The following is a 13,256-nucleotide window of genomic DNA, read 5'->3' on the forward strand; positions in this document are numbered from 1 at the left end:
GGGTTTTACAATTATACGCTTTTCTTTTTCATCACTTTCTAAAAGTAGTGATTTTCCCATATCAAGAAGTTTAAGAAAATAAAGAATTTACTATATTGGAATGTATTTCATACTACTACTTTTCTCAACAAATTTCGGATTCCAAAAGCATCCTTTTTCCACAAACAACTTTTCATTTCAACACTCTTTAGAAATATTTTATGTACGTAAGGTAAATTTGCAATGCATAAATAAAACAATTGTTCACAATTATGCTAAAAGATAATTGATGAAATAACATGACGTGAAACAATTTTAGAAGGGGTAGAGGATCTACTTACCTCTCCGAATGTAGCTAAGGCAAATTCCTTAAGAGCTAGCTAGTTACCTGAGTACAGGTTGCAACAAATTAATACTGCATACTTGTCACTAGAAAACATCCAGATACTATTACGGTTCGTCTTGCTAGCCTATTGAGAATGGATTCCTGATGTACGTTTAACAACATTAACCGTATAATAATTTAACTATTAAATAGAAAATAACATATTTTTATTATTAGAAATAGGATTCAATAAAGACAAATATCATAAGAAACATTTTCTATTGGAGTCGTATAATTTGATGAAGTTTCATGTTGTTGATATAATAAGGAAAAAGGCGGCATGTGCTAAGAAGACATACACACACACACACACACACACATAAGTTACTGAAATATTACTGGTTGTTAAAGTAGCTCCATAAAATATATAATAGGGTTGATCAATACCTGTCCCTTTACACTTTGTAACAACTATAATTTTGATAAACTTAGTTATCACAAAATTATACATATACTCAAATAAATTATTAGAAGCATACTGAAATATTATTAGTAGTTAAATTAGTTCCATAAAATACAATAGGAAATTATTAATTACCCATGAAAGAAAAAAAAAAAAAAGCAGAAACGCGGAATAGGAAAGAAAAGGAAAGAGCACAAAATTTCGTCACATGACCTACCGCATTAAGTACAAGGAAAAATAATGGAAACCAATCACATATATTTGTTACGAATGGTTTTGGGTTTAGAAGGGATACAGGGAAAGAGCAGTAAAATAAGAGAGAAAAGAACAAATAATCCACAAAAGAAAACCATGCTTTGGATGGGGCAACTAAAAGGGAATTAAAGGACAAAGCAATAACCACAAGGCCTGTAGTAGATCTGCAGAATGAAAGGCAAAAGAAAGAAGAAAACAACAAAAATAAAACATTTAATAAAAATAATAATAAGCAAGTTCTCAATTTTTTGAAAGGAAGAGAAAAGGACAAATGAACTAGATATGTCTTGGTATCAAAAAGGAGGAACAAAAGAAAGGGGAGAAAAACAAAAGCAGGACAAGGACGTGGGACCAAGCTGTCCACAAGAAAAGAAGAAGAAAAATGAGGGCTACTCCTATGCTCACGGCTAGGAGAGAAGAAGAAAGAAAATGACAAGGTTGTGGGCTGCTACGGATTAGATCCAACAAGAAAAGAAAAGAAGAATAAAATCAGTACACTCTAGTTAACAGAAAGGGAAACAAACAAAAGAAAGCAATGAAAAGGGATAACGCATATGCTCTACGGCTAAATCAAGAAAATGGAAGAAAGAAGAACAAAGGGATAAGAGAGTATACCTTCGGTGGTTCACCAAATGGAAGAGGCGACTGTGAAAGTTTGAGCAAAGAAGAGAGGCTGGCGGCTAAGAGCACTAGCAGCAGCTTCCCAACCATTTTTCCTAATTTAGGGAAAATTTAGAGAAAATTTGGGGAACCAAACCACTTTTTCTTTTCCTATACAAAAACACTTCACAACATCTTCCCTTTATCTTTCCCTATATATTAAAATAATATTTTTAATTTTTTCTTTTATTTTTTTTATTCATTTATTTTCTTCTCTCTCTTTCTCTCCCGTTTGCTCCTTCATCTCCTCCATCCGTTCTCAAACTCTGGTTCTCCACCTCCAAGCCGTCGATTTGCTTTGCAGCTCGCTCGATCTTCAACAGCGACTCTCTCTCGCGGAGCTCTTCCACCAGACGAAGCAGCTCCGTGACGTCGAGCGGGCGAGGCTAGACCTGTGCAGAGGAGCGTGGGAAGTACACGCCGAATGGATGTGAGACTACCGCCTTTCTGGGGTACCTTGGTCGAGCTCGGCGACGGCAACGGTGGTTTTGGAGGCGGCGTTTCCTGCTTCAAATGCACCGGCAAATTTTACAGCCCCATTGCCATTCTCACCTTCCCAGCCACCATTGGTACCAATCCCTCTCTATTACTTTCTCTCTCTAGAAATACGCTTTTACAGTCCTGGGTTGGATATCTTGTTGGCTTGTTGCTCTGTGGATTTCTTTGTTTTTATGAGAAATGGTCATTCATTCACAACTTCTCTCGTATATCCTTGGAGAAGAGGGAGAAATTCTGTAGAAATGGTCTACAAGGGCGTGAAGGAGAAGCTAAGAACAGGAAACACAGATGTATGAGGACAAGGGCGTGAAGGAGAGAGGAGAGAGATGTGTTCTTTTATTTCATTAAAAAAATGTGTTTGGTAGCAACAGTGCTACCCAATGTATTGGGTAGCACTGTAACTACCCAAGCAAGTCCATGGATAATAAGGAGACTGCTATGGACTGTATTTTGTAACTTTTTTTCAAATTTTCCCTATTTTAGGGAACAAAACCACTTATAGGGCATCTGCTACTAGTGCTCTAAGGGGTATATTTATAGGGTTAGGGTTTTTTTTTTTTTTTTTTTTTTTTTCAGTTAGGGCTTTTACAAGTAAGACTAAAATTGGGTATAAAATATTTAGTGTAAAGAGACATTCAATATTAATATAAAATTATTAAATATAAAAGTAGATATTAAATAAAATATGAAAGTGAGTATTTAATATAAAACCAGGTCTTCAAAAAATATAGAAGCGGATACTTAATATAAAAACGGGTGTTCAATAAAATAATAAGATTTAAATATAATCATTTTTTTTATCCATTTTCATAAATAGCAATTGACCATTCTCCCCTCAACAGAGGATCAGGGTCATTACAATCTCCACACGCCATTGCCACTACCACCATTGTTAGTGTCTTCTCAACCTTCCTCAAAAGGGCTCACCCGTCAAGGGTACTTGATCTTGGGCCCATTCCCCATATTGTTCAATTGAGTATCAAAGCTGATAAGATGATAGAATATCTCTCAAAGAGTTCATGATCAGGTGAAGCAAACAATAGAAGAGAGCAACGCTAGATATAAAACGCAATCTAACAGTCACGGACGCAAGGTAACTTTTGAAGTTGGTGATCTAATTTAGGTTGTCCTCATCTATGATTGCTTCCCTGTCGAAGAGTATTATATGCTCCGATAAAGGAAGATTGGACTTTGTGAGATCCTATAGAATATCAACGACAATGAGTATAGGTTGCGTCTTCCAAATCACTTAATTAAAGAATTCTAATGTGTTCAGCATAAATCACTTAACTCCTTGCTTTACTGGTAATGACAGTGACAAAATCAACTCGGAGGTGAGTATTTCTCAACCAGGGAATTGACTCTAATGCAAGAATTATAGTTGATGGTCAGTTGTGTGATGTTGAGTTGATGGCGCTCGCATACCTTTCAAGCATAACATATGAAGTTATTTATCGCTTTTAAAGTAACAAAATTATTTATTTTGACCTCCACCTATAATGACATATATAAAATATGATTCTTGGGACAAGTGAAAGCAATGACATAATTCTGCTGGACAATTGCTGTTGACCATTTATGTGAAATGAAATTCCCACGTGGTATTATTTTTTGGGGACCTTGAGTGACAACATTTGTGGGATCAAACCACGTTTATAAGTCTTTAATTTACATGAGGTGGCCTCTCAGTCTTGTTCCTATTAAACCGACATACAATTTTTCATCAAAAAATTAAAAAATAAATAAACCAACCTACAATTTCAATTTGTGACTTTCCACTTACTAATGACTTGTTCATTGTGAGTGTCTTACATACGACGTGGAAGGAAAAAATTTCGATACAATAAATATTATTATAATTTTCTCATGAATTGGGTGGCATTCTATAATTTATGAAATGATTAATTGTATATAGTTGAAAAGTCAGTAATTAACTAATTAAATTGATAAGTCATATTTTTATTTAACCATGCAATTATAAGATCAGTTTGGGTCGGGTGTCATTGAGGAGCCAAATTAACTAGAGATATAAAATTAATTCCAAACCCAACTGCAAGGGTTGAACATACCCATATGCCTTCCTATAGAGCTGTAGTCCATTTGAGAATCCATTCATGCTTGCCACTCGATCTCGGTTCATTTATTATATGAATTGTCTTAGAACACACAATTACTTACGTTAAATTATTAAACAAGACATATTCGTATAAATTCGACTTCACTCAATTAATATTTGTGAACATAGCTCATATAAGTTCTGCTCGACTCTTTAGCTTGTTCATATATCTATCTGTACGTGTGTGTACACGCGCGTGCTTATATGTAAAGGGATTCAAACCTTAGACCTTATGAGACTACCACAAAGACCAAGGCCCTTATCACTTGAGCCAACCCCCTGAAATTATCAACTGATTACAAGTTAATTAGTATGAAGACACTACGAGAAACCCTCAATACATTGCGAACTTTTTACATGAAGTCAACCAAACTATAGGCTGGAATTTTCTGAATTCCACCCACCACCATTGCTTTCCTTAGATCAGCGGCATGATCCCATCTCTCCATCCCAGCATTGATGTTCGATAACACCACATATCTCCCAGAATGCCGGGGCTGCAATTCAAGCAGCCTTTCTCCCACTACATTTCCAAGCTCAATGGCTCCATGAATCTTACAAGCACCAAAAAGAGCCCCCAACACAGAACTATCAGGCTCAAAAGGCATACTTCTTATAAAATCAGTTGCTTCCTTAAGTAGCCCTGCTCTCCCCAAGAGATCAACTACGCATCCATAGTGTTCCATTAAGGGTGCAATCCCAATCTCATGCAGCATTGATTGAAACAATTTCAAACCCAACTCCACAAGCTTGCCGCGAGCACAGGCCGTTAGAACAGCAACAAATGTGACCTCATTAGGACGCTGCCCTTCCACTTTCATCTTCTCAAACATATCCAAAACCTCCGCCTCTCTCCCATTGGCAGCCAGTGAAGTTATCATGGCATTCCAAGTGCAAACCTCCTTAAACACCATTTGGTTGAAAACATTTAGTGCACTTCTCAAACAACCTGTCTTACCATAAAGATCTATCAATGCAGTCCGCGTAAAAACAGTAAATTCAATCTCATTCCTAATAGCATATCCATGAATTTGCTTTCCACGACAAAGAGCTCCCCCCCCATCTAAATTAGCACACGAAGAGAGCACACTAACGTATGTAGCTTCATTAGGCTTTACAAAGCACCCCATCACATCCTCATTCGCCATCATCTTCTCAAAAAACTTAACCGCCTCACTAAAACACCCATTCTTCCCAAACCCATTAATAACACTCGTCCAAGAAACCACATCTCTCTCAGGCATGCGTTCAAAAAGCAAAATAGCAGAACCCATATCCCCATTCTTGCCAAACGCATCAAGCATCGCATTGCACGCAACAACACAAGGTTGCGACATTTCCTCAAACACCTTACGTGCATCGAATATTTCACCAAGTTGCGCGTACAACCCCACAAACGACGTTTGAACAAATGGGTCGTGTAGGACACCACGTTTAATGACTTGGGTGTGAATGGGTTTCCCCAAAGACGCCGAAGAAGAGGCTGCGGCTTTGATGATCGAAGGGAAGGTGTGGCTGTTTGGAGGGGCTTGGTGGGCAAGCATGTGGGTGAAGAGGACAAGCGTGTTGTGGGCTTGCCCAAGACCGAGATACGCTCTCGTCAAAGCGTTGTAGAGGAGGGTGCTCATCCATTTCAAACTTGTATAGGCAGCGTTTGGGCTATAAAGAAGGTGTCCTTCGGAGATTAACAGTGAATGGATTTGTTTGATTTGGTTTGGAAGTCTGGGAAAGCGTTGGAGGAGTTGTAGTAGGAATTCCGGCGAGTGTGGCATAACATCCACGTCAAGGGTCGGTGGCTTCCAATGACACCGTGTCTAATCTTGTCAATCCTAAGTTAGCTACAACGACTGCGTTTTGAAGGTGAAACGAATGAAACGGCGCCGTGTTGATTTTGCTAGAACCAGCTATATTATGATCCCTACGGTGTAATGGGAGTGAAGAATGTTGGCTTCCATTTTCACATCATCGGCTTCGATACTCTTACCCAAGCGCACAGCCTTCTCTCTCTCACGGACCTCCACTTTTTCTCGCTTTCAAGTCCGTTCCATGGCTGACTCCGTCTTCAAGAAAATCCAGATTCAAAGGGACGACACTGTGAGTTTTGCGCTAGCTACTTCATTTTTTTGCTTTTGATTTTGTGAGGGATTTTGAGTAATGGGGTTGAGTTATTTGGTGGTTTTGATAATGGGTTTGTGTTTTCTTGTTGGAATTTCGTTTGTTGAAGTCGGTTTTTGGGAATTTTTTTTATATATAGTTTTGATTAATGGGAAGGGTTTTCTTTTTACTATTGTTATTAGGAATGTGTTTTGGCAGCTGAATTACGTTTGGATCTCCTTCCTTAATTGAATGGCTGCATTTGTGTATTACGTAGCATTTGAGTATGTTTTTGGCTATCCATGATCTTCTTGTATGGAGGTATTGAAGTATAACTGCATAAGCAAAGAAACAGGAAATAAATGAAAATGATAGCCATCTTGGATGACTTATCAAAACTGCATCATTTATAAAGAAAAAATGTTAGATGTTTCCTGTGCCCTCACAGACGATCATGAATTTTAAAGAAGTGATTGAATTTTTCTGGCTCCATGGATGAGCAAAAACACCTGCTGAGAATGCCTAGATAATTGAAAAGTGAGCCGTATTGTGGAGATTGTGGATCAAGTCTTTGGTCTTTTAGTCTATGTGTGGGTATCCGAAAGAATGACGTAAGAGGGTTGGGGATTGATTTGAAGTACTTATGGATGGAGCAAATTTTAAGCATTGTCATTTCCTTTCATCCATACTCAGATTTCTAAAACTTAGAATTAGTGCTTCTCCATAGTTGGAGATTATGTCTCTGAAAGTTATCTAATGTGGGGTGTAAGTGTGTGATATTTCTCGGTTGTGGGATAATAAATATTGAATATCCTTCAAAGTTCTCTCACGGTCCTCGAAACTTGTGCCATTCCTTTCTCATCATAAACACTAAAAAGGCATGAAGGCACCATCTTCCACATAGCAACACTCCGAGAGCTGCCAATAGTTCTCCAACAAGCATACCAGTTGACTAGTCGTCTAGGTATAACTCAAGACAGTCCAAATTAATTGAAGAACACATTCCACATGACACAGGCAACCTCACAATGGAGAAGAAGATGGTCTACGGACTCCACATTCCTTTTACACATGCAGCACCTATCGACCACAATGACATGCCGCTTCCTAAGATTATCCATGGCAAAGATCTTTCATAGGGCCGCCGACCAAGCCAAAAAAAGCCGCTCTCAAAGGAACCTTAGTTTGCCAAATACTCTTCCATGGGAAATGAAAGCCATCATTACAACCCATGACTGTAGAAGGATTTAAGAGCAAACAACTATTTCCCACTACGACTTTTCTTCACCTTCCCATCTCACTCTAACTAAATACAACATCTTGAAGAATGAGGGAAAGACATCCATCTGTCAATCATGAGTCGCTCTAGCAAAGATCACATTCCATTGAATGGAGCCACTAGAAAGCTCCAAGAGAGCTGCAACAAAAGCATCCTTTTACGCAAGCAGTACCATATAAATCTGGAAAGGCATCCTTAAAAGCCCTATCCCCACACCATAGGTTATGGTAGAATCTAACTTTAGAGCCATCTCCCACCTCAAATCTGGTATGACTTAAAAACTTCCTCCTGCCCTTCTTAATATTCTTCCATAACCCTACACAAACCTTAGCCCAGCTTACTAGGTGATGTTTGAACTCTTCGCCTAGCCCACCCCATAAGATATCACGTTGAAGCTTCTCAATACGGTAAGCGACACCCGTAGGGAGAGGAAGTAGGGATATGAAGTACTTAGGTAAATTGGAAAGTGTGCTCTTGATGAGGGTAACCCTACCCTTAGACAGATACATCATTTTTCAACTATCCAAACAACGCTCTATCTTCTCAATAACACCGTCTCAAATATGCTTTACCTTACAGGAGTCCCCCAACGGTAGGCCAAGATACTTCAAAGGCAGAGAAAAACCCCCCACAACCCAAAATACCAACCAACCCATCTATATTATCGACATTTCCCCCAGAAACCAATCCTGATTTAGCCAGGTTTATCTTCAAGCTTGAAACAGCTTCAAAACATAAGAATAAGCATCGCAGATGATGTAGGTAATCTAGTTCAGCCCCACAGAAAATCAAAGTGTCATCGCAAATGTTGTAGATGATCTGGGTCAGCCCCACTAACTGCTGCAGAAATCATCCTACCCAACGCCTCCATTACAATGACAAACAACAAAGGAGACAAAGAGTTCCCTTGTCTCAAGCCACGAGAGCTACTAAAAATACATATAGGAGTATTGTTCACCTGCGGGATATGTTTATAATGTATAAATGCTTGGAGAAAAGAAAACGCACTATTAGCTATATTTTTTTTTAACAAATTTAAGTATAAAAATTGACCAGCTACGTCAACTCGTGTATTGTCCCAAGTTAAGGAGCTTCCTTGCCATTCCAAACTCCACCATAAAGCTGAATAGTCATACTTTTATTTCATTGTGAACTATGGTAGTTTTTAGGCATTGTTAGCTTCTAGATAAACTCCTTTCTTAGTTATTTATTTCTTTTTTCATAATTAATCAGGCATTTGATGCGTATGTGGTTGGCAAAGAAGATGCTCCTGGCATCGTTGTGCTTCAAGAGTGGTGGGGTGTGGATTTTGAAATCAAGAACCATGCTGTGAAAATTTCTCAACTTGGCCCTGGATTTAAAGCACTTATCCCAGAGTATACACATATATGCTTGTTTTTAAATATTGTTCTTTGTCAATCTCATGATTATGCCATAATTTTATTTGATTCATTTGAGTGTTGAGTACTTTTCACTTCTTGCTTCAGTTTGTACCGGGGAAAGGTCGGTTTGGATGTTGCAGAAGCACAACACTTGTTTGATGGTCTTGATTGGCAAGGTGCTGTCAAAGATATCCGTGCTTCAGTTAACTGGCTTAAAGCAAATGGTTCAAAAAAGGTGCGGCTGTTGTTTACTTGTTGGATCAATAATAGATTACTGATTTAAGCTGCATTATAATAACAGCATTATACATCCTCTTAGATCTGCTATATTTAAATTTGTGAGGGTTCCATTTCATTCCTTGCGTTTCATTTGTGATGCCATGCTGTAGTTCTGGAAAGTTCTTGAGAACCATGCTTGGCCTCGGGTTGAGATTTAGTAGAAGTTGCCTTGAGTTCACTCAAGTTTGCATCCTAAGAGGTTTGGCATTAATGAGGCAAACTATTACAGATGCTGGTATTTTAGGATGCTTTTTTGTCTAAGAAAAGATTTAAAATTTTCCTTCATGTATGGTGCAGCTTTGTTATCCTTGTGTTTTGTTTTAAATCCTTTAATAGGTTCAATGATTCATGACTTGTGCCTTACCTTAGTTATGGCACACTGGAAAGCTTTTAAACGAATTTGCCACAGCAAAGTAGACCATTCTTTTGATCTGTTTTGCAGATGGTCAATACATCCTACAGAGTTTATAGTAGTAGGTATAATAAAATGAACTTTATCTTTTGTGGTGTTGGTGTTAGTTAACCTGGTACGAGAATGTTTATTACATAAAACCAAAAGCATGCGAATAGTATTGTTTTGACTCTTTGGAACATTTTTACTACGATGTCTCTCCACAAAATATATATATATATATATATCATTAACTATCCTCATTTACATAGCTAGAACTAGCAGAGATATCAGTGATATTGAATTTCGAAGAAGCAAACTCATGGCTTCATTGCAATAGGTTGGTGTAACTGGTTTTTGCATGGGGGGTGCTCTCACTATTGCAAGTTCTGTTCTGGTGCCTGGGGTTGATGCTGTTGTCGCATTCTATGGAGTTCCTCCACCAGAACTTGCAGACCCTGGCCAGGCTAAGACTCCTGTTCAGGCTCATTTTGGGGAGCTTGATAATTTTGTTGGCTTTTCAGATGTGACGGTATGGCATTTTCTTTCGTCCCTCTCAGTTTTATCATAGCAGGCTATCTTCTGTTGTATGTTAAAATTCTCCATTGCCCCTGGCTGAATTGTTGATGCTTATCAGCTTTTGTTTACATATCTTTTTTCTTTCATTGGTTTTAGCCATTTGCATTCACAAATGCCTTAATTGCCCATTCATAAATGGTCTAGTTCCATGTATTATTCTTATAAATAGAAATCAAAATGACTTTCTTATGAAAAAGGATTCCTCCTTTTTTGTTATACATTTGCAACCTCTATGATGCGGGAAAAACACTAATCTAAAAAATATACAGTGAAATTAGGGCAAAAGTAAGGAGAAAGAAGCTAAGAGTGGAGAGAGAAAGAAGCTAGAAGCCAGGGGAGGAAAAGGAGAGAGAGAGAGAGAGAAGAAGAAGAAGAAGAAGAAGAAGAAGAAGAAGAAGAAGCTAAGGGAAAGAGAGAGAAAGAAAAAGGGGAAGGGAGAAGAATCAATTCTTCATTTTTTTTTTTTATTCCATCAAATCTGCTTCCATTGGAGTAGAAAAGACACTTTATTTAGGGCAACGCTCATTTATTGACTTATCTAACATAATTTAGGGCAATGCTCATTTATTAAAAGGAGTGTTACAAAAACACTTCTTACGCACACACCCTCTCATATGGGGTGGGACCCACATCACATTGGCCCCACCCTATGCGAGAGGGTGTGTAAGGGGTGTATAAAGATTTTTTTTTTTTTTTTTTTTTTTTTTTTTTTTTTTAATCTTTTCCCTTTATTAAATTGCCTAAAATACTCTAGGACAATTACCTATTTATTGAATTACCAAAGACAATACCATTGACTCTTAAAACTAAATAAAACATAAAATTTAATTCTAATAACCCCATAAACCAATATTTCGATCTTTGACTTTTGCATCACTCTAGCTTCAGGCATTTAAAACCTTACAAAAATGGCAATGGCCATATAAACAATCTTTTTGGCTGATGGCGCAAGTGATTACCATTTGCATCTTACATTGTTGGGAGCAATTGAAGCAGGGGGGGAAATTGTTGAAAACTATGAGATGAGAATGTAAGGACTAAAATCGAGGTTGTGTATTGATCAAATTACATTGTAAACCGGCCCATACATCTCAAATTTGACTAACTCTACAGTTAAAATGAATGCCGGCAAGTAAAACTGACTTTTTCTGGGTTACATGTGGAATATATATTTATTCGTTGTGTTTTCAGGCTGCCAAGGGTTTGGAGGAGAAGCTGAAAGTGTCAGGAGTTCCATATGAAGTACACATTTATCCAGGCAACGCACATGCTTTCATGAACAGGTCTCCAGATGGTGTGAAGAGAAGGAAGAGCATGGGATTGCCTGATGAGGATGAAACTGCAGTTGAGTTGGCTTGGTCTCGCTTCCAGTCATGGATGACACTTTACTTGTCTGCTTAAGTAGCTAAGCTTCCTTGTTTTATACATATCCCTCTTATGCTACTTCTACCTTCAATGGTGGCCCTTTGTATTAGCAGGACATCTTCGCTGCCCAAGATGCTGTTATTACTGTTATGGTGGTTACTTATCAAATAAATTACTGTTATGATGGTTAAAATATTAATTTAAAAGATTAAATTTATTATTTCTTATCAATTTAAGCTTTTAAGATAAATGGTGATTTAACATGGTATCATAGCAAATATGTTGAGTTCGATTCTCGAACATTGTATCTGTTGTTCAGTTTGATTTTAGTTAAACGTTCCACGTGTTTGATCTCACTTGTTGAAAGAGAGTTTGGGTCCACACGTAATGGACACGATTCTGAGGATTCTATTTGGTGCTGAAATTTCTAGAACGTTTGTATATATTTACTTAAATGTGGTTTGTCTATCAGAGTTAGGGGTGTAAATGTGGATGTGGACGCGGATGTAGTTATTTGTAATATTCACAGCCGCATTCGCAAAATGCGATAATCACTTTTAGATATCCGCATCATTTTTTACTAACCGCGTCCATGCGGTTATTAGGTAATTGGCCTATTTAGTCTTTTGGGTCTTCTTTGAGTATCCATTAGAGCCTATTTTAAATGATTTTGAAAAATAATTTAGGCCGATTTTTAATATTTTAGGCTTGTTTTAATTTTTTTAAGCCTTAATATTTTGAAAATATATTGATTTCACATTACTTTTACTTTTTTGACCAAGTGTTACACAAGAAAACAACACAACCAACTAAATCAATTTTAACATAACATATATATATATGTGGATGCAGTTATTTTAGTTAATAACTGTATATGTATACTCTAAAACCGCTAATCATATTTACATATGCGGATAGTAGTTTTTGCTAACTATGTCTGCATCTGCGTGTACGAATAATTGTGAATAGCAAATGCAAATGATTAATATCCGCTCGCATCTACGTCACACACACCCCTAATCAAAGTTACCATCTGGTTTATATAGATTATTTGACTTGTTTTTTCTTTATTTTTTCCCTAGACATTTCTAGATATTTAGGGGCACAATAATTTCAGTTTCCTTACTTTGTCCGTACAGATGATTTCCCGTGCGAATGGGAGCTAAATATTGTCTTCATGTGGCCCCAGAGTTTCCAAGTGTTGGACCTGAATAATTGGCCACCAAGTCTACCATTGTTCTGTCAAATGTTTGATTATTTGGTCCAACTGTTGAATTTTTAGGGTTGTTTTATAACTTTTATGGGAAGTGGGGTTGGAAAACCCAGGCCCTGATGGAGCCCTAAGCCCATATTAAACCTTGGAGAAGATGCTGGAAATTGGTAGGTGCCTGACCAAAGGATTAAAATTAAAAGAAAACACATATTTTATAGAAAAGGTTTTATCTATTCTTTTGAGTGTTTGTTGTGGACTAAAATATTAATAAATTTAAAAATATTTTCAGTTCACCTAAGAAAATAACATTCAAGATTAGTAAAATGGTTTACGTTTCTCATCTGCGTAAACTATTTTTCATCACTCTCTTACACTCTC

At 37.4% G+C, this 13,256-nt stretch overlaps 2 protein-coding genes across 2 annotated transcripts; one reads left to right on the plus strand and one right to left on the minus strand.

Annotated features, from left to right (window-relative positions):
- Positions 1–4,387: 4,387 nt before the first annotated feature.
- LOC133861078 (putative pentatricopeptide repeat-containing protein At1g10330) lies at positions 4,388–6,197 on the minus strand. The gene has a single exon (XM_062296783.1). The coding sequence runs from the start codon at positions 6,066–6,068 to the stop codon at positions 4,650–4,652; it is 1,419 nt and encodes a 472-aa protein (XP_062152767.1). The 5' UTR covers positions 6,069–6,197; the 3' UTR covers positions 4,388–4,649.
- Positions 6,198–6,222: 25 nt separating this feature from the next.
- LOC133861081 (uncharacterized) lies at positions 6,223–11,896 on the plus strand. The gene is made up of 5 exons (XM_062296784.1): positions 6,223–6,390; positions 8,903–9,045; positions 9,157–9,286; positions 10,062–10,253; positions 11,492–11,896. The coding sequence occupies exons 1-5, from the start codon at positions 6,238–6,240 to the stop codon at positions 11,699–11,701; spliced, it is 828 nt and encodes a 275-aa protein (XP_062152768.1). The 5' UTR covers positions 6,223–6,237; the 3' UTR covers positions 11,702–11,896.
- Positions 11,897–13,256: the final 1,360 nt, after the last annotated feature.

Source organism: Alnus glutinosa, chromosome 2, assembly GCF_958979055.1.
Source record: "Alnus glutinosa chromosome 2, dhAlnGlut1.1, whole genome shotgun sequence".
NCBI lineage: Eukaryota > Viridiplantae > Streptophyta > Magnoliopsida > Fagales > Betulaceae > Alnus > Alnus glutinosa.

Bases quoted from the DNA above. Each gene is read 5' to 3' on its own strand.
- LOC133861078 (XM_062296783.1), bottom strand. From the start codon at position 6,068: ATGCCACACTCGCCGGAATTCCTACTACAACTCCTCCAACGCTTTCCC.
- LOC133861081 (XM_062296784.1), top strand. From the start codon at position 6,238: ATGTTGGCTTCCATTTTCACATCATCGGCTTCGATACTCTTACCCAAG. The intron at 6,391-8,902 runs GTGAGTTTTGCG...ATAATTAATCAG, and splicing joins AGATTCAAAGGGACGACACT to GCATTTGATGCGTATGTGGT. The intron at 10,254-11,491 runs GTATGGCATTTT...TTGTGTTTTCAG, and splicing joins TTGGCTTTTCAGATGTGACG to GCTGCCAAGGGTTTGGAGGA.